Below are 27,966 nucleotides of genomic sequence, written 5' to 3' on the forward strand. Positions count from 1 at the left end.
CATTAGTCAGGGTTCTCCTGAGAAACAGAACCAATAGGGAGAGAGAGAGAGAGAAGGAGTGTGTGTGTGTGTGTGTGTGTCACAGAGAGAGAGATTTATTATGGAAATTGACTCGTGATTATGGAGGCCAAGAAGTCCCACAATATGCTGTCTGCAAGCTGGAGAACCAGCAAAGCTGGTTGTGTAATTTCAGCCTAAGTCAGGAAACCGGAGAACAGGTGGAGGGAGGGGACCTGTAAGTCCTGGAGTCCAAACTCCTAAGCACAAGGAACTCTGATGTGTGAGGGCAGGTAAAGATGAATGTCTCCGCTGAAGAAGAGAGAGCAGATTCACCTACCTTCTGCTGTTTTGTTCTATTAGGGCCCTCAATGAATTGGATGAGGGTGGATCTTCTTTGGATTCACCCTCACCCAGTGGATTCAAATGCTAACCTCTTCCGGAATCCAATATACACCCAGGAATAATGCTTTTAAAGTTTTCATTTTTTTAAGTTTTTTATTTTTTGCTTCTTTATTGATTTATTTTTATTGAGAAGTTTTCACTATGTTGCCCGGACTGGCCTCCAACTCTGGGGCTCAAGCAATTCTCCTGCTTCTGCCTTTGGAGTAACTGGGATTCCAGGCACACGCCACAGAATTAATGTTACCAGCTATCTGGACATCCCTTGCCCCAGTCAAACTGACACATACAATTAACCATCACAAATATGTGTAGGGATAGATACATATTATATATTGTAATATATATTTTATATATATACACATTCAAAATAAATACAACTGAAACAATAAAAACTTTCAGACAAAAATACAAACATTAATTTTAGCATTTTTTTCCTCATAGCAAAAAATTGGAAACAACATAGACGCTTAACAGCAGGGAACTGGTGGAAAAAGTACACTGGCTTGTCAAGGATCTTTTAATCTTTTAATTTTTTTTTTTTTTTTTTGAGACAGAGTCTTGTGTTTTCTCCCAGGCTGGAGTATGGTAGGCACAACCTCTGCCTCCCAAGTTCAAGTGATTCTCGTGCCTCAGCCTCCTGAGTAACTGGGATTACAGGCGCACACCACCACACCCATCTGGAGGGGGGGTCTAGGACACTAGGCAGACAGAGAAATGGCGGCTTCCTGGGTGGGATCTGGGCCTCCAGGAAGACTTTGAGTTTGAGGAAGAGCCTCAGCCGCTGCCGTCTCCCCAAGCCTCTCCATCCAGCTGGGTTCTGACCACTCAGTCCTATCTTCCCAGGAAAAGAGACAGTCCTCCTGCTTCGTGAAAACCCCTTATAAATTAGTTATTTGGACCACCTGATACCAGCAGGCAGGCTTCACTTGCTATTCAAAAGCCTTTAAGGAAATGTCCTGGGAGTGGCTTGGCTCAGGACCCCCGCGGAGGCTCCTCCCCCCACGACCTACCCACTCACCCACTCTGCCCAACTTCCAGCCCCTTGCGGCTCTGAGCAGCCTTGGGAGAGAACACACAGTGTTTAAGTGGCTGCCCACTGCCCTCATAAGCCTGCTGCCTGCCCGGCCTGTCCCCTTGGGGAGGGAGGGGGGATGTCACACTACACTCCTGGCCTCACCTCAGCCAATATCTCCCCGGGGAGGTCGCCAGGCAGGGGCAGACAGCATTTTCAAGCAGTCACATGCCATACCCAGCGGGGCTCTCCCCCCACCAAGCATTCCTTAGGGAGGAAAAGCTGCATCCCAGTCGTCCACTTGGTTCCTCTTAGGGTGCTTGTGCTGGTGGTAGCATGCATGAGACTCCAGGAATCCCAAGTATGCAAGATCCTGGGAGGGCTTATGGCCTGCAGCCGAAGCCAAAGCCAGAAGACCATGCATGGTTCCCCTTCAACAGTCCAGGACGTTTCTCCCCTCAGGCCCACCGCCCCCACAGTGTGCTTCCTGACTACCCTCTCTCTGGGAGAAGCTCCTACATCAGGGGCCCATGGAGCAGGGTCTTCCACACCCAGGGAGCAGCCAGCAGAAGCCAGCCCACCGTCCTAACCCGGGAAAGTCACCCACCCTGATTCACCAGGGGTTGGGGGCACTGAGGGCCAGGACAGTTTTCACACTACTCCTCACTTGAAGACTCCAGTATTTTCCATTTTGACCCAAATATCATTTTCCTCCATCTCTGCCTGTTGTGATAAACATCATCTGGTGCTCCCACAGAGCACAGTCTTGGCCTCTTCCAAGATGAAGAAGCAAAGATAAAAACCACACCTTCCTTAATAAATGAGTCCAAGATCCCCCGTCTGGAGATAGAGGGGTACTGCACACTTGTGAGAGGAACAGGAAGGCGATGAGCCCCTGGCTTTGTTTCCCACACCCTTGTGGGTGTCTCACCAACAGAGCTTCCTGGGACAGTGGGACAGAGAGACTGTAGGAAGCCCCCATGAGCACCGGGGGCTGGGGGCTGAGTGTGAACCCACACCCCTCCCCATGAGAACCCCTAGCACAGGCTGGGACATGTACACAGGACTCCCCAGAAGGCCGAGAAGTGACAAGAGGGTCATAATCCCAGATTATCTAGCCCACAGGGTGTGACCCCTGCAGTTTACCTTGTCGCCATAGGCAGCATTTCCCAGATTCCCAGATGGTAAACATTATCTCCTGGGGTGGAGGAGCTGGTAGATTTACTGGGCAGGGGAATTTGACATGTTCGACAATTACTCCAGGTGGTACTCATCTTCCTGGAATTTAGGAAACCCTGCAGGAGTTTCCTCCACTTGACAGGGGCCCCACCTGAGCTCTGCATATGCTCTCAGGAAAGATCCTGGCTGATCGGTCGAACTACCAGGTATCTCTTCCATGACCTAAGGCCAGTTCTGAGATCTAATTCCCAGTTCCTGTCTCTGGACCCACTCCTTTCCTAAGACCTGCCCTGGAATGATGACCCCTTCGGGAAAGACCCACTGCCCACATTGCCTCAGTGCTCAACGCAGCACCCATATCAGAAAACCAATGGCCACATCCACATGACTGGGGCAGGGGGCAGGCACCATAACTCTTCCTATCCCCACAAGAAACTCTCAGGTAGAAACTGGGTGAATATTGCCTACCCCTCAGCTTTCATCCTCTGGTGGCATAGGTGGGTCATCCCACCTGAATTTGCAGACCTTATCACTATTTTATCTAAAGTGGGGCTATCAGACCTCCCAAAGCCATAGGAGGAAAATCTGGAGCAAGATTTGTAAGATTCTGTGTGCTGATGATAATGTCTGGTATTCCAAACCCAGTAACACACATGAAGAGATACTCAATATCATTGGCCATTAGAGAAATACAATTCAATGAAAAACTACTTCATATCAAGTAGGATAGCTATATTTTTTAAAAATAGAAAACAAGTGTTGGTGAGGAAATTGAAAAATTAGACCCCTCACACATTGCTAGTAGAAATGTAAAATGGTGGAAAACAGGGTGGTGGTGCTTGTAAAACTTAAAGTTAACATGTGATCCAGCAATTCCACTGCTAGGTATATACCCTAAAGAACTGAAAACAGATACTCCAACAAATCCTTGCACATGCATGTTCATAGCAGCATCATTCACAATGGTCAAAAGGTAGACACAACCCAGATGTCCACCCATGGATGAATGGATAGTGGTATATTCACACAATGGAGTAGTACTTGACCATAAAAAATGAAGTACTGATATATGTCACAACATGCTAAATGAAAGAAACCAGACACAAAAGGTCACATGTATGATTCCACTTATATGAAATACCCAGAATAGGTAAACACATACAGACAGAAAGCAGACTGGTGTTTTCCAGGAGCTGGGGCATAGAGGAGGAGAAGGAGGAGCTGCTTAATGTGTGTGGGGTTTTATTTTAAGGTGATGAAAATGATTTGGAATTAGTTAGAGGTGGTGGTTTGTATAACACTGTGAATGTATTAAAGGCCACTGAATTGTTCTCTTTAAAATGGTTAATTGTAGGCTGGGCACAATGACTCACCCACAGAATACGGCAAAGGACTGATAGAAATGAAATAGACTTCCATAACCTGCAATCCCAACACTTTGGGAGGCCAAGGCAGGAGGATTGCTTGAACCCTGGGAGTTGGAGACTAGCCTGGGTAATGTGGTAAAATCCCATCTCTATGAAAAATTTAAGAAATTAGCTGGGTGTGGTGGCACTCGCCTGTAATCCCAGCTACTCAGGAGGCTGAAGTAGGAAGATGGCTTGAGCCCAGAGTTAGAGGCTGCAGTGAGCTACGATCGCATCACTGTATTCCAGCCTTAAGTGAGACCCAGTCTCAAAATACATACATACATACATACATTGTTCATTGTATTATGCAAATTTTACCTCAATAAAAAAGCTAACAAACCTAAGAAAAACAAGGCACAGTCCACGGAGGGGGCTTTAAGAAGCTGTCATCCTCTGCCAGCACCATGCTAGGAAAAGAATGCATCTTGCTGGGGGTAAATGATTTGGCCCAGCTCTACTGCATGTGATTTCAGCCTGACAATAAACATTCTCACACTTTCAGCATTTTCAAAGCTGGGAGGTTTGCAGACTTCAGCTTCAGTCTCAGGTTTGCTGAATACTGTAAAGGACTGATGGAACTGGAGTAGATTCCATAACCAGAAGATCAAACTTATTCTTGAGCCTGGCAACCCCCCTGCTGAAGTTTACTAGCATAGCATATAAATGTAAAATACCCAGTTACAAACCCCAACACTGAGCCATTAAAAAGGTTCTTGATTAATATGAGGACTCATAAATGCTTAAAAGTAATTCTACCTAGAAGTTTCAGCTCGGGCATTTTAAACAGCAGCAGAAGGAAGTTTTGTTCTAATTTTTAAATGTGAGTAATTAACCTCCCAGGAGGAAAAATAGCAGAATTTTAACAGCAGTTCAAGCCAATAAATGTCCAATTTAAAAATAGATTAGTACTGCTGGTACCAACTGCCACCCTGACTTATCTCAGTGGCAATTCACATGAAATCAGTCATTACTTCAGTCAAACTGTTGGAGCCTGCATGCCCCTTTGCTCTGCTTTCAGGCACTTAAATGCTGGAATGAACCAATTTGGGGGGAGATTATGGCTTGTGTAAAAGGCATTAAAAAAATTCACATTTTTGCTACCCTAAATATTGTTACCAAAAAAGCTATTACTACAGATTTCATATGCTAAAAATCAGTTTCTTCCAGTTAGAAATACTATTAGTCATTATTTCTTCAGGTTTAGATCTAGCATTAAATAAATACATATTAACACACCCAACTATACAACAGGCTTTGGCTAGCAGTATCCTTGGAAGAATAAAAAAGCAATGGTTCAGTCAGTTTTGTTCTAATACGTCATCATACAGAAAGGCAAATCCTTCCTGAGCCTCTTGAGGAGAATCTAGTTGCCAAAGTGTTCCTAGAAATTTCCTGTCAAGAAATTTCACTATAAAGAGACTCCAGGGTATCAATATGCTTGTGACTGCCCCAGCATAAAGCCTCCCTAATCATCTTCTTTCAAAAGGAAAGAAAAGAAAAGGGGAGTAAGAAGAGGAGAAAAGAGGAGGGGAGAGAAAGAGAAAAGGGAAGAGAAGAAATAATAAAGAAATGCAGGGAGTAATCTTGTTTCTCTGTTTCAGAAGCAGCTAACCCTGGACAGAGAATGGACCAAGCTAAACATTAACCACTGCTGCTGGTAGGCCTCTGGCAGCACAAGATGGTGAGCCTGTCTTTCAGAAACCAGCTAGCTGGGTTCAAAACCAAGCCCATCATGTAGAAGCTATGTGACCTTGAAGAAGTTAATCAGACTCTCTGAACCTTTGTTTCTTTATCCACCAATAAAAATAATCTCACATCCCTCCCAGGGTTGTAGGTCCAAGTGTATAATGTACAAATGAATAAATTAGGACAGTCTCACTCCTGTTGTCATTCCCTTGTCATTGAAAAGACATTGAGTACAAATGGACAGATGCTATCCAAAGAGGACACGTTCAGTGCCTGGACCATGGGCACTTTGCCCCTCTCCATGGTCTGAAGCACTAATGGCTGGAATCTAACCTGGAAGGTTGGTTACCCTTGTTGATGCTGTAGCAGGAAAGTCAGAATATAGCCAATGCTATTGTATTTTTTATTTAAAAAAATTAAATAAAATAGTGATCCATTACATATAAAACTGAACTGGAGTCCATAGTTTACGGTGGGGAAGGCTCAGAAGATAGAGGCAAGAATGTAGCTGCAGCATTTTCTTTTTCTTCATATCTAGGAGGCAATTCAGATGGAAGATGTGGAGTGTGTGAGACCTCAGAAGATGAATTCATCCTGGAAATGGTATATATAGATTCACAGTCTCTTTCAGAGGCTGCACCCTCCGAAGTTGGGGTCCTGCTAAAGAGAAGGAGAGAGAACATGAAGGGGAGGGGATGAAAACAGTGACACCCCTTTAGTACTAGGTTCTTTTCAAATGTTTGATTACATGCACGTAAGAGTATTTGCAAGAATCTGAGGAGTAATTTCTCCCACATTCTACTTTTCATAGATTTGTTGTGATTTCTTGCCTCTTCCTTTTCCTAGAGCTGAGTATAACATTAAGACAGTCTCACTCCTGCTGTCATTCCCCTTGTCATTGAAAAGACATTGAAAACAAATTTACAGACATCATCCAAAGAGAACATAGACACACACACACACACGCACACACACTATTGTTCTCTGCTATTCTGTCTTCTGGGACAGCTAACATAAGGTAGACAAACTTATGCATATGGAAAATTAAAACATTAAGCCACAAACCTGAAGGACGGCAGGAAGGCATACTGGCTAATGGAGTGGGCTCTAACAAAGGCCGACCTGCAATGGAATCTATTCTGCTGCTTCCCAGCGTTGTGATCTTGGGCAAGTTATTTAACATTGCTAAAGCTCAGTTTCCTCATCTGTGAAATGAGGGTGATAACATTCCTTTCTCCTAGAGTGGATATGAGAGTTACATAAACTAATGCAAGAAAAGCCAGACCCTGGGACACAGAAATCATAGTAGCAGCAGCAGTAGTTTAAGTTACTAGACATCGATTTTAGGGTTTGAGGAAGTTTACCATTAGAAGAAAAAAAATACAAACATTCATGATGAGAATTCTACAGAGGTCCGGCCCTAGCCTGCCCTTTCTCCATGCAGGGCTGCTTCCACATGCACCTCCCTGGATCCTCCCATCACGACCCCATATGAAGCTCTAAAGCCAATTCTGTCCTTGTCAGCCACCTCTTTCCCTCTCCCATCAGATAACCTGTCCCCCTACTTTTGTGGGAAAAGAATCTCTACACAACTTCATTCCCTCTAGGCCCCAGAGGAAAGGCACCCTGACCCCTGCTCCAAGGCCCACTGCCTGCTCCGTCAGGACAGGGTGGAGAGGGAGTTCCTTAAACACGAATGACAAGGTAAGGTGGTGCTATCCCCAGCAGTGAGCACCAGTCTCTCTGTGCCTGCTGCTCACTGCGTGCAGAAATGCACATATCTCATTGTCTTACCTGCTTCACCCTGTGACAATGTGAAGCAATTCTTCCTTCCCTTCCTACACCCTGGTTTCCCATTCTAGAAGGTACCACCAGAGCCTTCTCCAGCCCTGCTCCCTGAGCACACCATTTCTGGGGTCTGCACAAGCCTCTCCTGGGGGTTTCCCACTAGTCCCTGACTTTTTGCCCTCCTGGTTCTCCAACAACCTCTGCAGCTCCATCTCCATAACCTCCTCTCTCTCCCAAAACCCAGCCCCTTCCAATCTGCCTCCAAGGCCCTCATCTCACTGGACCACCACCATCAGCCGCCCACCATCCTTTCCCCATCGATACCAAGCTCATCACTCATGTCCTCTCAGTTGGGGACCTCTGAACTTCCCTGTCACTCACCCTGGAACTCATCATCTTCGCCTCTTCCTCAATGTCATTCTCCATCCGGACCGCCTCCCCCAGGCTCCTGGCACCCCAGGACCATCCCACTGGAGCCCGCCTCGCTGCCTTCTGTGTGGGGTGGGTATTGACCTGATATTCTCTGTGGCCCAGGGAAGAAGCGAATATTGAAGGAGAGGCCCAGTTGTGTTGGATCAGGGCTCAGGCTGATTTTAGCCAGTCACCCAAGCACGGCCATCAGAGTACTAAAGCCCTTCTGTAACTGTTGGGGATCCCCTGGGACGCTCACACCTCTCCATCATCTAAAGCAGTGAAGCCTAGCATAGCAGGGGCCTCCTGGCCCAGTCCTGGTGCTCAGTCTGATTGGTGGGTCGTTAAACATTCTTGTTTTTTTTTCCCCTGAGATAGAGTCTCTCTCTGTTGCCCAGGCTGGAGTGCAGTGGCACGATCTCGGCTTGGGGTAGAAGAATAGGGTCTGGAGGCAGGGAACCTACGGCCATTTCACGCTGACTTCCTAGAACCAAATTGAAAGGAAAATCCTAACTTTCCACCCCTAATTAACAAAAGGACCAAAGACCACTCCCTTTGCAAACACCCACCTTTTGGCAGATGGGAAATTGAAAGTGCCTCTGATTGGCTGCTTTTTGCAACCAATCAGACATTTGCATAGGAGAACAACTTTGTAACTTCACTTCAGCCTCTGATTGGTTGCTTTCTGCAAACCAATCAGACGGATTGTGGGCCACCACTTCATTTACATGAGGTGAACACAAGGTGGCCAATGGGAAATCTCTAGGGGTGATTTGGACCCAAGAAGATTCTGGAACTGGGCCCTTGAGCAGCTGTTCAGGCTTGCTCCCACCCTGTGGAGTGTACTTCCATTTTCAGTAAAATTTTGCTTTTGTTGCTTCATTCTTTCCTTGCTTTGTTCGTGCATTTTGTCCAGTTCTTTGTTCAAAACACAAAGAATCTGGACACCCTCCACCGGTAACAGGCTCACTGCAACCTCTGCCTCTTGCATTCAATCGATCCTCATGCCTCAGCCTCCGGGGTAGCTAGGATTACAGGTGCCTGCCACCATCCCCAGCTAATTCTCCTATTTTTCGTAGAGATGGGGTTTTGCCATGTTGGCCAGGCTGGTCTCAAACTCCTAAGCTCAAGTGATCCACTCACCTTGGCCTCCCAAAGTGCTGGGATTACAGGTGTGAGCCACAGCACCCGGCAAGGGTTGTTAAACATTCTGAGTATCACCCCTGTTAGGAGCACATAAAGATGCCTGGAGTAGGCTTCATATTAACCCAGCATGATCACTTTATCATTTTTAACTTATGTGCTGCCAAAGTTTCTGCAAAGGTACTGTTAATATCAAGACACTAATTCTGACATAATATCAGCAAAAATGATACTCACACTTGAATGCCTCCTGGTGAACCACACAGCCTTAATACTAGTGTGGCCTGAATTCAGGCCTCTCTTGAAGTTCAAATTGAAATTCTTACCCATAGTTGAAAATACTGTAATATGAAGGGGGGTTTTCATTCGGAAGCAGACTGTTCGTTCCAGGACTCTCAGCGACCGCAGAAGCTGAAGATTCAGGAAAGTAAGGTGGTGGAGGGGGTGGGAATATTATTACCGAATCACCTAAGGAAACACAATATTTAGTTGAAGACAGGTGGGTAATCAATGGAAGCAAATTAGCAAAAGCAAAATTAATTATATATTTGGCCCATCTATATAAAAGGTCAACACACCTGCTGCTAACTCCAGAATTTAAAAGTGAGCCCATTAAATGTATAGAGATAGAAAAGTAGACTAGGTTACCAGGGGCTAGGAGGGGTTCGGGAGGAGGAAGGGAGTGGGAATTGCTGTTTGGTGAGTACAGAGTTGCTGTTTGGGATAATGGAAGAGTTCCAGAAATTGACGATGATAATGGTTGAACAACATTGCGACTGTATTCAATGCCACTAAACCACTTAAAAACGGTTTGGCTGGGTGCAGTGGCTCACACCTATAATCCCAGCACTTTGGGAAGCTGAGGAGGAAGGATCGCTCGATCCCAGGAGTTGGAGACCAGCCTGGGCAACACAGCGATATCTCATCTCAAAAAAAATTAAAAGAAAAAAATTAGCCAGATGTGGGAGTACATGCCTGTAGTCCCAGCTACTCGGAAGGCCGAGATAGGAGGACTGCTTGAGCCCAGGAGTTCTAGGCTGCAGTGAACTGTGACTGTACCACTGCACTCCAGCCTGGGTGACAGAGCAAGACCCTGTCTTAAAAAAAAAAAAAAAAAATCCAGGCGTGGTGGCTTACGCCTGTAATCCCAGCATTTTGAGAGGCCGAAGTGGGTGGATCACTTGAGGTTAGGAGTTCAAGACCAGCCTGGCCAACATGGCAAAACCGCATCTCTACTAAAAATACAAAGAACAAACAATCAGGCAGGCGTGGTGGCAGGCGCCTGTAATCCCAGCTACTCGGGAGGCTGAGGCAGGAGAATTGCTTGAACCCAGGAGGCAGAGGCTGTGGTGAGCCAGGATCATGCCACTACACTCCAGCCTGGGCGACAGAGTGAGATTCTGTCTCAAAACAAAACAAAACAAAACAAAACAAAAAGCAGTTTAAGTTGTTTATGCTATATATATATACATTTTACCAGAAATTTTTTAAAAGTGGGCCTACATTTCAGAATCCAGAGTGCTAACCATTATGGTATGAAAGCAGGTCTGTATTTCGTAGCAAGTCTAAGCCCAAGCCTTTTTGTGAATTGTTTGCCAACAAGCTCCCTTCCCTCCTCTGGGGTGTCTACTGCTGATAAAACTTTTCTCATTTTCAGCCTACAACTTTAATTCACAAGTTAGCTATTGGTTAAAGTGCCTTGTTCCTCAAATGTAGTTTCAGCCCCTGAGCAAATGACAATAAGCCGTACTACAGCCCCTAATTGTTATTTACCAAAATTTCACCCATACAGATGAAGGTCGAACCCAAAGAAGTTTGGTTTTTGCATTTCTGTGGCTACTGTTCACTCCAGAATACATCCTCATGCTTTGAGGAGAAACTAGGGACCAGATGCAAGCTCTAATTTGTATTCCGATTCCAATATAAAATGCACCACACAACTGGACCAGAACAGCGTAGAGCTGTGGCAGCACCACTGCTGGGGGCCTGGTGAAAGCCTCTGAGAAGCTGGCAATAGCAATAACAGTTCAGAAAAAATGAAGAAGATGGGGTTTCACTTCCCTGTGGTGGTTCGCACTCCTAGCATGTCTGATGCTTGCTTAGGGTGGCATAGGATTCTTTAAAGTGATGGGGGTTCCAACCTGAACAAGCTAGGCGACCTCCTTGACCTCAGCCGCCACAGCTGTAAACCGCAGGCCAGGCGGTACCTGCATCACAGGACAGATAGAAGGAAGGACTAGATGGGCCGATTGGCACCTGGCAGTGAACAAAGTGCGGAGCACAGAGCCAACTCTCTCAGCTCAACACCAGCCAAGGGCACTGATTTGCATGATGAAGAAACACCACAGAGGCAATTGGCCACTGGCTCCACTCTCTACCCTTCATGAGCCACAGCAGCCTCAATCATTCCCCAGAGGGAATTTAGCCCTTCAGAAAATGCATTAATTCCATCTCCCCTTCCTTCTGCAAGGAGAAGGCAATGAGAGTTTAAAATATGTTTTGCTAATCTAAAGGTGAGAAAGCACAATAGTGGTCCTGGGGTTCTCATTTACTTTTTTAGAAGGTCTTGGTAGGTTAGAGGAATCGGGGTTGTGTTCACTTCCATTACACGCTGTAGAATAAAGAACTTGTGAAGTAACCCTTGAGGGCAGGCCAATCACCTCTCAAAAACACACAAGGATATGCTCCAGTAACCCTGTTACCTCCAAGGCTTTCCAGCCCTTTGGCCCAGCAGCTCGGCCTGCCCACACCCTGCAACCTGTCTCCCTGGAAAGAGGCCTCTCCTCTGCGAGTTCCCTTTCATGCATCTTTCAGAACTTGATGTCCTCTGTGAGCAGACAACATACACACCCCTCCAAGGAGAGCTGTCTCATATACCTGCTGTGTATACAGGATAGCACTGAGTGTACCCACAACGAGGAGAGCGTGCTTCTCGGATTCTAAAAATGTAAACCCTATTCCACAATATCAAAGGAGAGGAATTAGGATGCAAGATTTTCATAGGTTTGATGGGGGCTTAAAGGGTTAAGTAGAAAAGATTTTCAACCATGCAGTGCCCACTTCAGGACAAGGACACCAGGAGCAGCACCACAGCTCTGTCCACTCTGATTCCAGCTACCAGGTGGAAGGCTGGGCCCAAAAACTCCCCTCGAACCATTCCCAACTAAATGGAAGCATAGCAGCGTTGGATAAACATATTTACTTGTACCCCACGGTGTTCCTCAAGAGCACTGAGAACATCTATCAAATTAAAGGGAGCCCCTTTTTTCATGTAATAACTTCCAAGAACACTTGGTGAAGGATAAAATGGACTCACACCCACGTGCCCTGGGCAGGGTGCTATGCAAGGGCTATTGTGTGGGTGTGCCTGCACACTTGGGTTGGAACCTTGCTCTACCACTTGCTAGGGTGTGTGACCTTAGGCAAGTCACTTGATATCTAATGCCTCATCTTCTTCCTGTGTAACATGGAGATACTAACATTATCTGCCTCCTTGGATTGCTGTAGGTGTGAATGAATTTCACACAGGGGACCTTTAAGAGCACACGATAAAGCACTTAAATGGGTGTTTGGCACAAAAATAGACCCTATATAAGTGTTAGCTATTGTGCATATATAACTAATATTTGTGTTGTCACCATAAATATATTAATAAATAAGCTGGGAGCATCCACCCTGGCTCTACACAAGGAATGGCTGCAGATCCATCTACCCCTCCTCTCCAAGGCTGGTGCCATGCAAGTCCAGCAACCCAGTTCCTCCCCTCCAGGCTGCAGTCAGTGAATTCCACTGCTTCCAGTAGACAGCCCCAAACAGGAGACGCATCTCACTTGTCACATTCCCTCTCTGTCCCCTCCATGGTTTCTGTTCTGCAGATCTCTTTTCCTAGCCTTTTAAATGTCAATGGTTTCACAACTTTACTCTTTCAAAAGTAGGAGACTGAAAAAAAGTGATCTGCCAATGAGCAGCGATGGGGTTTTTCCTTGGTTGTGTGAAGCTGAGGCCAACGCTATTGCTATTGTTCTGAGGGGGCAGGCTCCGGGAAATGGCACTCCATCTCTTCTGTAGAACCCGGGGGACCCAAAAGGAACTTGCAGGCATTCCATGGGAGAAAGGTGCTGTCATATTCCATCTTGGTTCATCCCGCTGCTTCCAAGCTTTGCCTCAGCCCTGCAGCCATGGATGATGTCACAAAAAAAGGACAACACAGAGACAGTGCAGAGGCCCCTCAAAACACCTGAAGACTGCTGGACTCGGAAAGATCCAGAATCCTAGAATGTTATGGCTGCAGGAATCTTAGAGAGGCACTGCTCGTTTTATAGAGACATAAAGCAAGGCAGGAGAGGTTAAGGACTTACAAGGACAGCCAGCTAGTGACAGCCTGAGAGGAGAATCCAAGTGTCCCACAACTAAAATGCTATGTGGTTTTGGTGTGAGAATAACAGGGGTAACAGGATCACTTAGGGAGCCCCTAAGGTGGCAGAAGTCTCCAAGGCTGTCCTCACGGTTCTTCTCACTTTCCTCTTAATTTGCTCTGTGACCTCAGTCAAGGTCACTACTTAATATCCCAATGCTTTGCAAAGTAGGAAAGAGTTGCTGGGGGAAAAAGATGTATACAAGGTTCCTTCGGGGCTTCCCGCAGCAGCACCATTGTGTATGTACACATGATGGGGGTGTGTCCGTGTGTGCACACACATGTGAGATGGAAGAATTGAGAAAGAGAATCCAGACGAGAACCAAGAGCAGCTGGTGAAACCCTGCTGCAAAGCCACTGTGATAGAAGCAAGAACGCAAACGACAGCAACCCACCTACAGTGACCTGAACAGGCTCCATAATCTGGATCTGTCCTTCTTCTCTCTCAGAGGCATCCTGGCCAGCATTCAGCGTGTTTCTCTTCTTAACGTGGGCAACCACGAAGAAACACAATCCCACAAGCACAATCAACGGCCCCATGATCTGCAGAGAAAGGAACCCACACATCCGGGGCTCTGAGTCGCCAGTGTCTGTCTCGTTTAGCGGTTCCTGTGCCCAGTTGGAGCCACATCCAGGGACCCAAATGCCTAGGATGCTGATGAGCATGCCACTTGTCAAGAACAGAAACCCAAAGATAAGGCACTGGGCAAACTGGCGGCTCTCTCCACAGATGAAGGCTCGGTCGGGGTCCATCTGCTGACCTCTCTGCAGCCCTGCACGGAGCTGAAGTTGCGCCCGGGAGCGGGCCAGGATCACAGCCCCAAGCCCAACCAGGGCACATGCAGGCCCCGCCACCTTGAGCACCAGGGGGCAGTCTGGGAGGGGCTTATATTGGCATGCCTGGAACCCAAAGATGGAGAGCAGGACTCCCACACACAACAAGACAGCGCCAAAGACAAAGAAGCAGAAGATGAGTTTGCTGACGTGTCTGTCCTGCTGGTCCCCATCTGGCTCAGCAGCAGCTGCAGGCGACATGTCCAGGAGAGGCCCCTTCCCGGAGGCAGGGTGGGATGTGTTTTCTTCCCTCCAAGATTTCAGCAGCTCTGCAAACACAACCAAACACCAAATTAACGTGGGCACAGGTGTTCCAGAACCACCCTGGTTTTTTGCTGACCATTTCTGAAATCACACCACGATGAGGCCTTGGGGGTAGAACTTTATACAACTGATAAGCTGTAGAACAATGAGTTGGTTTATGAGTCAGATAAACTAGCATTCAGAAACTCCTAAAAATGTAATTTTACGAGATATTCAAAACAGGAAATTAAATTACTACACATCTAAGGGTATCTTTTTTAAAAAATGAAAGAACAAAAGTAACTGGGTGTGGCATTTCCTTTTCTGAGTCTTACAAACTCATTTCCCTGGGGAAAAAAACACTGGTGAATGAAGGAAGAACCACAGGGATTCTTTCTGATTGCAAACGCCCCACTTTTCATCACAGCTGCTCTCAGCATTTTCAAGTCAGTTAGTTAAGTAACTAACTTTCCATTTCCTGTTTTAGACTACAGCAGCTTTCCATTTCATGTTTTATTCTAAGGCTACATCCACAAAAGACCCAATTTCAGCAATTTCAATAGAATAAGAAGTCTGTTCAGGAACATAGTGGGTTTGGTGGACTTTTAAGTTGATTCTATCAAAATGTGGTTATTGGGGCCAGGTGCGGTGGCTTGTGCCTATAATCCCAGCACTTTGGGAGGCAGAGGCAGGCAGATTGCTTGAGCTCAGGAGTTTGAGACCAGCCTGGGTGACATAGCAAAACCCCACCTCTGCTAAAAATACAAACTGTAGCCAGGCACGGTGCCTGTGGTCCCAGCTACTTAGTAGGCTGAGGTGGGAGGATTGCTTGAGCCCGGGAGCTGGAGGTTGCAGTGAGCCAAGATCACGCCACTACTCTCCAGCCTGGGCAACAGAGCGAGACCCTGCCAAAAACAAAACAAAACAAAACAAAACGGTTCTTGGGTTCTCAACAAGCACAGACTGGTGACCCAGTTGCTTGGGTCTGGGATGATCCTGGAAAGTGTGGCACAGCAGGTCAACAGGAGCTCCATTTTCAGAGTGGACAGGTACCCAAAGGCTGGTGTGGCCTCTCACTCACCCTCCGCCATGGTGTCACCTACTTCCACAAAGAGGTTGAGACTCAGTTAAAAAACAAGCAGCCAATAAAATTGCTAGTTATAAAGCACAAAATGGGTGGAGGAGGGGAACTTGGCTTTGAAAGAATAGTATAAGTGGAATCAAGTGAGAAAGCACCTTCCAGAAAATCACCCAAGCCCTATACTTCAAGGGTATAATATATTAAATATACCAAGTAGTTGTTAAAGAGTTGTCTAGCTTACACAGAGCTGACCTAATTATCTCATTATCTTATTTTACTCTAGTGAATGGGATATTTTACCAGGACCCCGTAAGTCAGGTCTTGCATTTGCAAAGACAATCCAAAATCGTGAAGACTATTTTCACCTGCCCAAGGAAAGAAAACTTCTAAAATATTTTGTGCCGCTCACATCCATGGTCACATGAAGGAACTTAAGACTGAGGCCCTAAGCCCAAGATGATCTTGACAAACCAAAATCACATTGAAGGAAGGTCAGTTTAGGTAAAGAAAGAAAACAGGCAATCTTACACTGGGAAAAACTTTTCCAGGAAAAAGTATGATAGAATCAGAAAGAAGTTGGAGAAAAAAAGGAAATGTAAGAGGGAAAAAAGCTTTCATTTCAAACTTGGAAAAACTTGATATACAGATGCAGTTAAACTGAGACAAAGAAAGCATTGCACTAATTAATTTTTTAATCTTCCCATTTTTTATTAAGTCAGTAACATCCTGCAGTGAATAAGAATTTCATATTGAGTATACAGTAGTCCTCATTTATCCTGCAGGGAGTACATTCCAAAACTCTTAGTGGAATGAAACGACGGAGAGTCCTGAAATCTATATATACTGTTTGTTGTCGTTGTTGTTGTTGTTTTAATTTTTTTCCTGAATCATGCAATCTCTTTTGCGGTTTCGGAGACAAGGAAGAGAAGGGTGATTCTCGGCTGCAAAGTCCTATCAGGAATTCATTTATTCCCAGTATAGTCAACTTTGCAGTGTCACAAGGCTTCAACTGTCTTAAGGCAAATTCCCAAACACCAGTATATAGAAGCCCAAAACTGAATCTGTAGTTTCTTGTCCGTGGACTAGTGGACGGAGCACCTGGCTGAGTGTTCACCTCTGATCCAAAATAGTGTGGGAATAGTCTCCCTCTCTCCTTCCCCCACAGATGCACTCACAAACGGATACAAAGACACCCACACTCACTCGCAATGAAACCTTTCCAAACACCACCCTACACTTAACCCCACTCCAAAGCCAAACTCCCCTCTCCAACACTCCTATTGGTTTTCCAAAAGACATTTCCAAAATTCACAGCACCTCTCCACGTCCAAAGCTATGGTGAGTTTGGCAAACGAAACGAGAGGCAAATGCCTTCTGTGAGAAATCGGTTTGCGGCTTTTAGGGAGCCCGAGCGCAACCAACAGCCCGAGGAGCTCGCAGGGGCTCAGGTTGGGCTCGGATACCCAGCGCCTCCACGCTTCCGCCGCTCCCCGCGCGCAGCCTGGCCGCGCAGCGCAGCGCCCGACCCGCCGCCTCCGGCGCAGGCGCGCGGGCCGACGCAGCTTACCTGAGGCTGGGTCCGGCGCCTGGCTGACCGCGCTGCTGCGAGCACTGGCTGGGCGCGGCGTCCGCCTCCGCACGTGGCCTCGGCTGCGCCGGCCGCCCTGCACCCTACCCACCGCGAGTCCTGGTACGGAGGGCGGACGCGGCAGTATTTAGATAAGAAGGCGGTGCTGCGCGGGCGCGGCGGCCCGGGAAGGGCAGGGCAGGTGAGTGCAGGAGCGACCGGTGGGAGCTGGCCGCCACTGGGGGCCCGGGGCACGCCCGCGAGGGAATGGAGAGCTAGGGGCGGCTTCGGAACCCAGGGCTGGCGGGTTTGGCAGCCTCCCCGCTCGTGGCCGTACGCGCGAGGAATCTGGGAGAAATGGGCACCTTCCACGGCTGCCTGGCCCGCACGCCTGGAGGGGCCGGCGAGTTGAGATGCTCCCCCTGGCTGGCGGAACTGCGCGCCCCGCCAGCCGAGGCCCGCTCCCCGTCGAGGCCTGAGGCCCAGCTCTGTAGGGGCGCGAGAGAGCGGCGGCGTCGGGGGCGCGGAGGAAGCGCCTGCCTCCCCCGCCCCCACCGCCTCCCTCGTGGTCGCGGCCCAGGCCGAACAGGGTACCGTGCCCTGGCCGCCTTGGCCTTGGCCATCGCGAGGTCCGGGGCGACTACACCCAGCAGCCCTGTGGCCCTCCTGCTGCTCCGGAGACCTGGAGTGGGGTTACAGGGGGAAGCGCCTCACTGCGAGCTCCCCATCGAACAGGATGTGGAGCCACCAGGTCACAGAGACGACGTGCGCTCTACAGAATGTGAGACAAGGGCCCTCCACACTGCGGGCCTCGGCGGGCGGGGCGCGCAGACGTCCTGGCTCCGAGACTGAGGCCGAGACGCGGCAAGCCCCGCGCCGGACCAGCTCTTGCCCCTTCCGCACCCACCTGTCTGCACACAGCCCTCCTTTGCGATAGAATCCCCTTCCTGGTTCTCTACCACTAATGATCTGCCAGAATTAAACGGGTAACTTTCCCTGCCCTTGAACTGGGAGTTTCGGGATGAGTTTGCCAATCCCTGTGCTATTTGTAACCAGCCCCGTGACACGTGATACGGATCCAACTGTGCTAGTTTCCACACCAGGGGTCAGGGCACTGTGGAAGGTGAGTCAAGGGTTCTCTGCCCAAGCGCAGAGGTACCCTGAGCTGTGGGGACTTCCCAGCCCTGCCTTCTCTTCTCAGCTTCCTGTCTGCCTTGCCTGAAACCCTATCTAGAGTTAAGGCCAATGGATGAAACTTTTCAATGTGCAAGCAGGCACTTTACCTACCTGATACAACAAGTGATTCCTGGTCATGCTCACTGAAGGTAAAGTATGAAGCAGGCTTAGCTAATCATCAGAGGTGAGAAGAGAGTTAAAGAACCAGTCAGAGAGGTAAAGAGGGGAGGGCGTTACCTGGGCTTTAGGGTTCACCAGGGAAGCAGAACGGACAAGTTCTGGCCATTGGAATTTGGTGGGGCACTTGCCTGCATGGCCAAAAGTGGACTTTTTCATAGCCAGGGTGCCCGACCTCTGTAAATCCCCGCCATAACTAACAGCCCTGATTATTGTCAAAACGAACAATGCCAACATTCACGACCCCTTGCTGTGTGGTTCTTTGCTACGTCTCTGCAGCAGTTCAGAAAAGGTTCGAGGCAGCAGGGGACAGGAGACTGAGAAAAACAGTCATTTGTCACTTGAGGAAACTGAGGTCCAGGCTGACAGATGTAAAGTAACCTCTGCAGCTGGTTGACATGCAGAGAAGGCCTGAGCCAGATGCGCTGACCATTCAGTGTTTCTCCCGCAGCACACCTGTCACTCAGAGAACACATCATGCTGCGAACCCAGAAAACGCCCTTTTATTACATGGCCTTGTGATGCCAAGCACGTTTAGATTATTATAACAATACAGGCACTGTGTCCCAAGGACATTGCAGTAATCTGTGTTTGGGGTGGAGATATCCTTCCTGGTCCAAGAGTCAAGGTATACCACCTTCTGGAAGGGCACCAAAGCATGTCCAGCGAATGGGCAGATACCCAAGAGTGGATTGTACAACAGCAGGCACTGGCTTTCTAAGAACTCAGGCCCTCATTATAGGATTTGTCCCCTCTGACACAGGCCTATGAACAACTCTTCATTGTGCAAGAGGGTTTCCTTGTCCTTTCCCTACTCATTCTTCCCTTCCCCCTTATTTGAAACTCAATCTCTGGCCATGTCATGTGCAGGCCTGCAAGGGGCCTGTTGATACAGCTGCCCCTCTGGTGCCACATGACTTCAGGCTCACCACCCATGACGGACTTGAATATCCTGGCACCAAGGACAATCAGATTAGCCGCCACTTGGTATATCTGCTGTTCTCACTGTTTGTGTCTATGAGAGCCTATTTGACTAAATTAAACTCCTTGGAAATTGATCATCGATTAAATATGAAAGACATACCCACCAGCCTTTAAAGTACTTATCTTTGTAGACCACCTAGCCTTAGGAGAGAAGCTGCATGGCCTGGTCACTATCTAGTGGTCTTCCCTGGCCTGTGTGGTAGTGAAAAAGATAAAAGCCAGACGGAATCCTTAGAAAAACAGCATCGGAACAAGATTAAAAACCTCAAATTCAGTCAGTGACTGTAGAAGCGTAAAGCAGAGGCATGTGTTCACGTATTTAGCCAGCACAGATTTACCAAGTACCAATAAAACATGGAACTTGTATTTTATTGAGGAGAAAGGCAATAAAATATGTAAGTTATACAGAGAATTAAAAAGTGATGGAGTGCCAGGGAGAACAATAAATCACAGATGGGGATTGAGGAGCACCCCATTTTAAATAGGGGAGTTAAAGAAGGCATCTCTGAGGTGAGATTGCAGCAAAAACTTGAAGAGAATGAGGAAGCAAGTGCATCAATGATCTATCATTGCATAACAACTTACCCCAAAACTTTGAAGTTTGAAACAGCAAAAATGTATTCTCAGGGTTTCTGATCAGGGTCAGAAACTGCAAGTGGCTTAGCTGGGTACTTCTGGCTGAGCCTCTCAGAGGCTGCAGTCAAGCAGTTGGCCAGGGCTGTGGTCATCTGAAGGCTGGACTGGGGCTGGAGGATCTGCTGCCAAGGTGGCACATTCACAGGGCTATTGGCAGGAGGCCTCAGTTCCTCACTATGTGGATTTCTCCACCCAGCCTCCCCTCATGTGAGTGATCCAAGGGAGAGCAAACGAAGGGGAAGCTGTGGTGCCTTTTCTGATGAGGCTCTGCACTTCCACACCGTCACTTCTCTTTATTCTGGTCCTTAGAATTGAGTCACAAAGTCAAGGGGAATGGGATTAGGTGCCACCTCTTGTAGGGAAGAGTAAGAAAGAATTTGTAAGCATAGTTTGTGATTTTTTGTGGGAAGTCAGGAAGAGTGCTTCAGGCAGAAGTAACCACAGGTGCAAAGGCCCTGAGGTGGGAACACACACATTAGCATATTCAAAGGAGAGCAAGAGGCCACAGTGGCTTCAGCTGGTGAGCAAGGGGGAGAGTAGGAGAGGGTCAGAGAGGAAAGGCATGTGCAGGGCCAAGGGCACCAGGTTGTGCAGGGCCTTTGAGTAGGTGGGAAGCCTTTGAATGGTTTTTGAGCTGATGTGATGAGCTTTGACAGTGATGTGATCTGATTTCTTTTAAAAAAGAAATTGGTGGCTGTTGCAGTAAGAATAGCCCAAGGAGGAGCCAGGATGGATGGGAAGAGGCCAGTTAGGAGGCTGTGGTAACAACCCAGGAGTTATGTCTGTGGCTTGTGTTTGAAGGTGATGAAAGGGGTGAGACTTTGGATATATCTTGAAGATAGAGTCAATGGGATTTTCCATGAACCACATGTGGGTTTTGATTCCAAGGTTTTGGACCTGAGCAAGTGGAAGAATGGCTCTGGCACGAGCAAGTTGGGGAATCCTAAGAGTGGGACAAGTTTGAGAGGGGGAGCTTCAGAGTCCATTTGGGGACATGTTAATTTTGTCCATTAGACATCCAAGTAGAGAAGCTGAGTAAGCAATTGAATATGGAGGCTTGGAGTTCAGGAATTCGGAAGGAATACTTTCCTATGGTCTGTGAGTGACATTACAAAATTGAGGAGGCCGGGCTCCCTCTCTGGAAGAGTAACAGTTAATCCTTTGGAGGGTTCTAAACACACAAAGCAAGGGACAGGCTGGTGCCAACCACTGTGCAGTTTTCAGATGTTTCTGGGGTGCAGAGGGTAGCTAGTGCAGCTGGGAGGGATGAGTTTCGCCCAGCGCAGGGGGCTTCTGCTGCTCTGTTCCCAAAACAGTGCCCTAAGGAACACATATCTTTCACTTCAACAAGACAGGCCATGTATTTCTTCCCAGGGCACTGCCAACCCTGAGAAGAAACTCAGGGCAAGTGGATTGACCTGCAGAATTCAGTAGCACCATTTTTCAGAATTCATAAGATGGCAGAAAGACAATCAGCTAATCAAGTCTGCCAACTTCTAGGTCTCTTTTCTCTTTTGGTCTCTGTCTAATTCTGCCCCAAATTAATCTTAGCACCCAGAAGCACACATTTCCCTGCTTCCAATTTCTGATGTTTTCGGAGCCCCAGCTGGGCTTGTTTTATAGGAATTTATTCTTGAACGCTCAGTCTTGTGTCCATGTTTCAACACATATTTCCAGGACTCCCAATGACTCCTCTGAACCAACCTGGGCCCTATCCAGCTGTATAACCCTGAAAAGGGTGTACCAAAGTCCCTGGGATATTTTCCTCCTCCCTAACCCCCAGGTCGGACTTAGACCCAAGGGCCTCAGAGACATATCAGGAGTGCAAGTAGAGGCTGACTAATTTGGAAAGCTTGAATTGAGGGTTTAGACTGGCTCCCTTAGCTGATCCTAGTGCAAAGGCTAATCTTTTGCAGAGTCATTTTATGGCGTGAGATGGTGCTGTTGATTTTGCACGGTTAATAACAGCTCAGCCTGAGTGCTGCTAGCCTTAGCCAAGGGTGTAGAATGCAAGCAGTTGTTTCAGCGAAAGTAAGAATTTGCTGGGAGCACACTTGGCTTTTCTGAAGAGGCCTCTGTACTGCCAAGGGAGAAAGACCCCCCCTCAACAGTGGCCACAGCATCTGGTCTGTGGCTAGAGGAGACCAACGTGTTGATATTAAGAGTTCTTTGGAAAAGTACTGTCTCTTCACTCATTCGCTGCTGACTGGATCCCAAAGAATGCACTATTTCTCCCCAGCATGTAGAAAGGGGATGAATCAAACTGAGTTTAGATCCTGGCTTTGTCACTTACCAGCTGTGTGACCTGGGACAAGTGTCTTAGTGTTCTCATCTGTAATGTGAGAATAACCAGACCTACCTCGAAGGATGTCTTGCTTGAAGATTAAATATCTGGCACATGGAGAGCGATCAATAAATGGATTTCTCCTTAACTACTACTCATCTAGCTACGCTCATCTCATCTTCCACCTGTGGCTCAGGAAGCTTAAGCTGATGAATCCATGGAGACTGTAAAGAGATAGCAGGGGAGGTCGATCAGGGTGCTCACTGAAAGCAAACTGGCTCTGTTGACTTCTGATGCCTAGTTGGCAATGGTTGGAGTTCCCAGCCTGCCAGCTCAGCTGTTTCTCCCTACAGCACGTCTCTCAGTTATTTCTAGGAGTTCTTAAAGGTGTGCATCACATCATCTCAAAAACCAGCCCGTGCAACTTGTGTTATCTGCCCTGTTGTTCTACCTTTGTTTTGCCAAGGTCTGCAGCCTCCAAAGCTTCTGAAATGGGCCTTGCTGCTGCTGGTGTCTTTAGAGGGGCATGTGGTATCCTGCCAAGGGCAATTCCTTAGCCAGTCAGTGGCCCAGGGCTCAGGATTCTACCTGCCTCACATCTCCTGGATCCATCTGCATGTATTGGCCCAATCTCCATGTCCTTGGTTCTGGCCCCTCCACTACCTGGTTGCCACTGATGATTCCAAGGATTCAGATCACCTCACAGTGCTCCAAAAATATAGCAAACAAACAAATGTGCAAATAGATGATAAAAACAAAAGAAGAAAAAGAAAAGACTTATTGTATATCCTACCTCCTTCAAACAGCTTGCTGTGATGTGCATGGTGGTGTGGGAACCTTCTGATGTCATACATACAGGTAACTTACCTATTTTTGGATCAGGCATGGAAACTTGTCTGAGACACTTGGAGATGACTCCCAAAATGGTCTGACCCAGAAATCCAGAAAGGGGCCATCTGACTGTCCCAGGGTGCTGTACGTGGGGAACATGCCACCTGGCTGGGGATCCAGGGAGCAAGGGCCTTCCTGGGTGTGGCAGGTCATCTCCTCACAGCCACACACTTGAACACTTGACTTCTCCCACAAAAACTTCTGGCCTAAAAAATTAATGAATCCTTATCTAAACACCTGAGAGCCGGGAGTCTTTGATAAATTAAAAGGCAGTTTGGCAGTAAGCCACCTCCTGAATGCCCCAGATTTTCATAAAAGGCCCTTTGTGGAAGCCACAGAATGCAGGTAAAGCTAGGACTTGAGGCGGTGCTGATTGAGAGAAGATAAAGAGAAAACTACTTTTTAGGGTTTTTTCTTTTTAACTTACCTCATAGGGTGTTTAAAGAATTGAATGAGTACAGAAAACAAGACTTGCTGTAATTTTTGCTTGGATGTGATTCCAGGGGAAATATTTTCTCTTAAATGAAAATATAATAGCTAACCCCTACATAAAGCTTACTATGTGTTTTTAGGGGTTTACAAATGTATTCACTCCTTTGTGTTTCATAAGAACCCTGTGAAGTGAGTACTGCTGCTACCCCACTGGACAGGTGCACAGGGAGGCTGGGCACCTGCTCCCTCACCTTGCCAGCCAGAGGCATTGCCGGATGGGAAGCGCCAGGTCTCTCTCCTCTCCGGCGGGTGTCTGTGTGCTCTGCCACAGCACCCATTCATTCTTTGCAGTTCCAGTTAAATGCCATTTCCCCAGTGAAGATGGGCCCTGGCTCCCCATTCCCCCTTGTTATGTTCATACCTGGCGTTTTGGTGTTTTTCATTCAGGACACTTACCACAGCCATAGTTGTTTACTATTCCTTTCAGACCACTTCTTCCCCACCCTTTGCTGCTTGAACTATGTGTCACCCTCTCCCCTTCCTGTAACTCTCATCATTGGCTTCCATCTCTACCCCTGCAAATCCTCCCTTACTCCTACATGCTTCCAACCTCTATGTGGTTGAGTGCTAGAGTTTGGATGTTTTTATCCCCTCAAATCTCGTGTTGAAATTTCATCCCCAGTGTTGGAGGTGGGGCCTAATGGGAAGTGTTTGGGTCATGAGGGTGGATCCTTCATGATTAGATTAATGCTCCCCCTGGGAAGATTAATAGTTCTAGCTCTATTAGTTTCCAAGAAAGCTGGTTGTTAAAAAAAAAGCCTGGCACTTCCCTCCTCCCTCTTTGCCTCCTGTCTCACCATGTGTGATCTGTACATACCAGGTTTCCTTTGCCTTCTGCCTTGATTGAAAACAGCTTGAAGCCCTCACCAGAAGCCAGAGGCAGATGGTGCCATGCTTCTTGTACAGTCTGCAGAACTGTGAGCCAAATAAACCTCTTTTCTTTATAAATTACCCAGCCTCGGGTATTCCTTTATAGCAACACAAACACACTAAGACAATACCAATTCAGAATTCAGGCCTTCTCATCTCCAAATCCTTCCTCTTCCAGCCACCTCAGCCAACACCTCCTACCAGCTCACCCTGGACCAGGGACTACCTGAAGCAGCCCCTTCTGCAAAAACAGGAATTGGAGCATCTCTTTCCATCTTGCTTTTCCAACCATTCCTGCTACAACTGTCCTTCACTCTAACTAGACCCTTCACTTATTCCAATACTATTTTTTCCTTACTTCTTTCTTGTGTAGTTTAGATTCTATGCTCTATCAATTCAGTAGCAGTCTTTCTGATAGACTAAATTTCAAAGCCTGTGTCTTTGCATCATGCCATCTGGTAATGTTGCCATTACCTACTTTTCTGAGCCTGTCCTCTGTAGCTAAGTGCTACTGGTAAATGACCCAACTCTAAAATTGACTGCTATCTGTGTAAATCAATGTTCAGTAAACTGAAGTGGGCCCTCAACAATGCTTGGCTACCCAACCCCATTTTGTTCCTAAGTTCACTTTCTGCATAACTGTTTTCAGCAGGTAGTCCCAAAGTCCAGTGAGCCTTTTTCCCTGCTCAGGTGACAGATACCCCTGATGGTTCTTTTTTTTTTTTTTTTCAGGCTTCATGTCTTGTCTTTTTTTTTTTTTTTTTTATTATACTTTAGGGTTTTAGGGTACATGTGCACAATGTGCAGGTTTGTTACATATGTATCCATGTGCGATGTTGATTTCCTGCACCCATTAACTCGTCATTTAGCATTAGGTGTATCTCCTAATGCTGTCCCTCCCCCCTCCCCCAACCCCACAACAGTCCCCGGAGTGTGATGTTCCCCTTCCTGTGTCCATGAGTTCTCATTGTTCAATTCCCACCTATGAGTGAGAACATGCGGTGTTTGGTTTTTTGTCCTTGCGATAGTTTACTGAGAATGATGTTTTCCAGTTTCATCCATGTCCCTACAAAGGACACGAACTCATCATTTTTTATGGCTGCATAGTATTCCATGGTGTATATGTGCCACATTTTCTTAATCCAGTCTATCGTTGTTGGACATTTGGGTTGGTTCCAAGTCTTTGCTATTGTGAATAGTGCCGCAATAAACATACGTGTGCATGTGTCTTTATAGCAGCATGATTTATAGTCCTTTGGGTATATACCCAGTAATGGGATGGCTGGGTCAGATGGTATTTCTAGTTCTAGATCCCTGAGGAATCGCCACACTGACTTCCACAGTGGTTGAACTAGTTTACAGTCCCACCAACAGTGTAAAAGTGTTCCTATTTCTCCACATCCTCTCCAGCACCTGTTGTTTCCTGCTTTTTTAATGGTGGCCATTCTAACTGGTGTGAGATGGTATCTCACTGTGGTTTTGATTTGCATTTCTCTGATGGCCAGTGATGATGAGCATTTCTTCATGTGTTTTTTGGCTGCATAAATGTCTTCTTTTGAGAAGTGTCTGTTCGTGTCCTTTGCCCACTTTTTGATGGGGTTGTTTATTTTTTTCTTGTAAATATGTTTGAGTTCATTGTAGATTCTGGATATTAGCCCTTTGTCAGATGAGTAGGTTGCAAAAATTTTCTCCCATTCTGTAGGTTGCCTGTTCACTCTGATGGTAGTTTCTTTTGCTGTGCAGAAGCTCTTTAGTTTTATGAGATCCCATTTGTCAATTTTGGCTTTTGTTGCCATTGCTTTTGGTGTTTTAGACATGAAGTCCTTGCCCACGCCTATGTCCTGAATGGTATTGCCTAGGTTTTCTTGTAGGATTTTAATGGTTTTAGGTCTAACATGTAAGTCTTTAATCCATCTTGAATTAATTTTTGTATAAGGTGTAAGGAAGGGATCCAGTTTCAGCTTTCTACATATGGCTAGCCAGTTTTCCCAGCACCATTTATTAAATAGGGAATCCTTTCCCCATTTCTTGTTTTTGTCAGGTTTGTCAAAGATCAGATAGTTGTAGCTATGCGGCATCATTTCTGAGGGCTCTGTTCTGTTCCATTGATCTATGTCTCTGTTGTGGTACCAGTAGCATGCTGTTTTGGTTACTGTAGCCTTGTAGTATAGTTTAAAGTCAGGTAGCGTGATGCCTCCAGCTTTGTTCTTTTGGCTTAGGATTGACTTGGCGATGCGGGCTCTTTTTTGGTTCCATATGAACTTTAAAGTAGTTTTTTCCAATTCTGTGAAGAAAGTCATTGGTAGCTTGATGGGGATGGCATTGAATCTATAAATTACCTTGGGCAGTATGGCCATTTTCACGATATTGATTCTTCCACCCCATGAGCATGGAATGTTCTTCCATTTGTTTGTATCCTCTTTTATTTCATTGAGCAGTGGTTTGTAGTTCTCCTTGAAGAGGTCCTTCACATCCCTTGTAAGTTGGATTCCTAGGTATTTTATTCTCTTTGAAGCAATTGTGAATGGGAGTTCACTCATGATTTGGCTCTCTGTTTGTCTGTTATTGGTGTACAAGAATGCTTGTGATTTTTGTACATTAATTTTGTATCCTGAGACTTTGCTGAAGTTGCTAATCAGCTTAAGGAGATTTGGGGCTGAGACAATGGGGTTTTCTAGATATACAATCATGTCATCTGCAAACGGACAATTTGACTTCCTCTTTTCCTAATTGAATACCCTTTATTTCCTTCTCCTGCCTGATTGCTCTGGCCAGAACTTCCAGCACTATGTTGAATAGGAGCGGTGAGAGAGGGCATCCCTGTCTTGTGCCAGTTTTCAGAGGGAGGGCTTCCAGTTTTTGCCCATTCAGTATGATATTGGCTGTGGGTTTGTCGTAGATAGCTCTTATTATTTTGAGATACGTCCCATCAATACCTAATTTATTGAGAGTTTTTAGCATGAAGGGTTGTTGAATTTTGTCAAAGGCCTTTTCTGCATCTATTGAGATAATCATGTGGTTTTTGTCTTTGGTTCTGTTTATATGCTGGATTACATTTATTGATTTGCGTATGTTGAACCAGCCTTGCATCCCAGGGATGAAGCCCATGTGATTATGGTGGATAAGCTTTTTGATGTGCCGCTGGATTCGGTTTGCCAGTATTTTATTGAGGATTTTTGCATCAATGTTCATCAAGGATATTGGTCTGAAATTCTCTTTTTTGGTTATGTCTCTGCCAGGCTTTGGTATCAGGACGATGCTGGCTTCGTAAAATGTGTTAGGGAGGA

The 27,966-nt window shown here is 46.7% G+C and overlaps 1 protein-coding gene and 1 long non-coding RNA gene across 7 annotated transcripts in view; one reads left to right on the forward strand and one right to left on the reverse strand.

Annotated features, from left to right (window-relative positions):
- Positions 1–6,077: 6,077 nt before the first annotated feature.
- On the reverse strand, positions 6,078–17,299 carry TMEM171 (transmembrane protein 171). Of its 2 annotated transcripts, none has more exons than XM_055254477.2 (4): positions 17,170–17,299; positions 13,840–14,547; positions 9,357–9,498; positions 6,078–6,345 (listed from the first exon to the last, which is right to left on the reverse strand). In XM_055254477.2, the coding sequence occupies exons 2-4, from the start codon at positions 14,477–14,479 to the stop codon at positions 6,156–6,158; spliced, it is 972 nt and encodes a 323-aa protein (XP_055110452.1). In that variant the 5' UTR covers positions 14,480–14,547; positions 17,170–17,299; the 3' UTR covers positions 6,078–6,155. The 2 variants fall into 2 exon arrangements, with proteins under 2 accessions (XP_055110452.1, XP_055110450.1); XM_055254475.2 differs by having other exon boundaries at positions 6,078–6,348.
- LOC129468653 (uncharacterized) overlaps positions 17,153–27,966 on the forward strand; it is a 59,023-nt gene continuing 48,209 nt past the window's right edge. For 4 of the 5 annotated variants that reach the window (XR_010117069.1, XR_010117065.1, XR_010117066.1 and 1 more), the window contains exon 1: positions 17,282–17,371. This is a non-coding gene — a long non-coding RNA (uncharacterized lncRNA). Of the gene's footprint in view, positions 17,372–27,966 lie in introns of all 5 variants that reach the window. The other variant, XR_010117068.1, reaches the window with a different exon arrangement.

Source organism: Symphalangus syndactylus, chromosome 18, assembly GCF_028878055.3.
Source record: "Symphalangus syndactylus isolate Jambi chromosome 18, NHGRI_mSymSyn1-v2.1_pri, whole genome shotgun sequence".
Taxonomy (NCBI): domain Eukaryota; kingdom Metazoa; phylum Chordata; class Mammalia; order Primates; family Hylobatidae; genus Symphalangus; species Symphalangus syndactylus.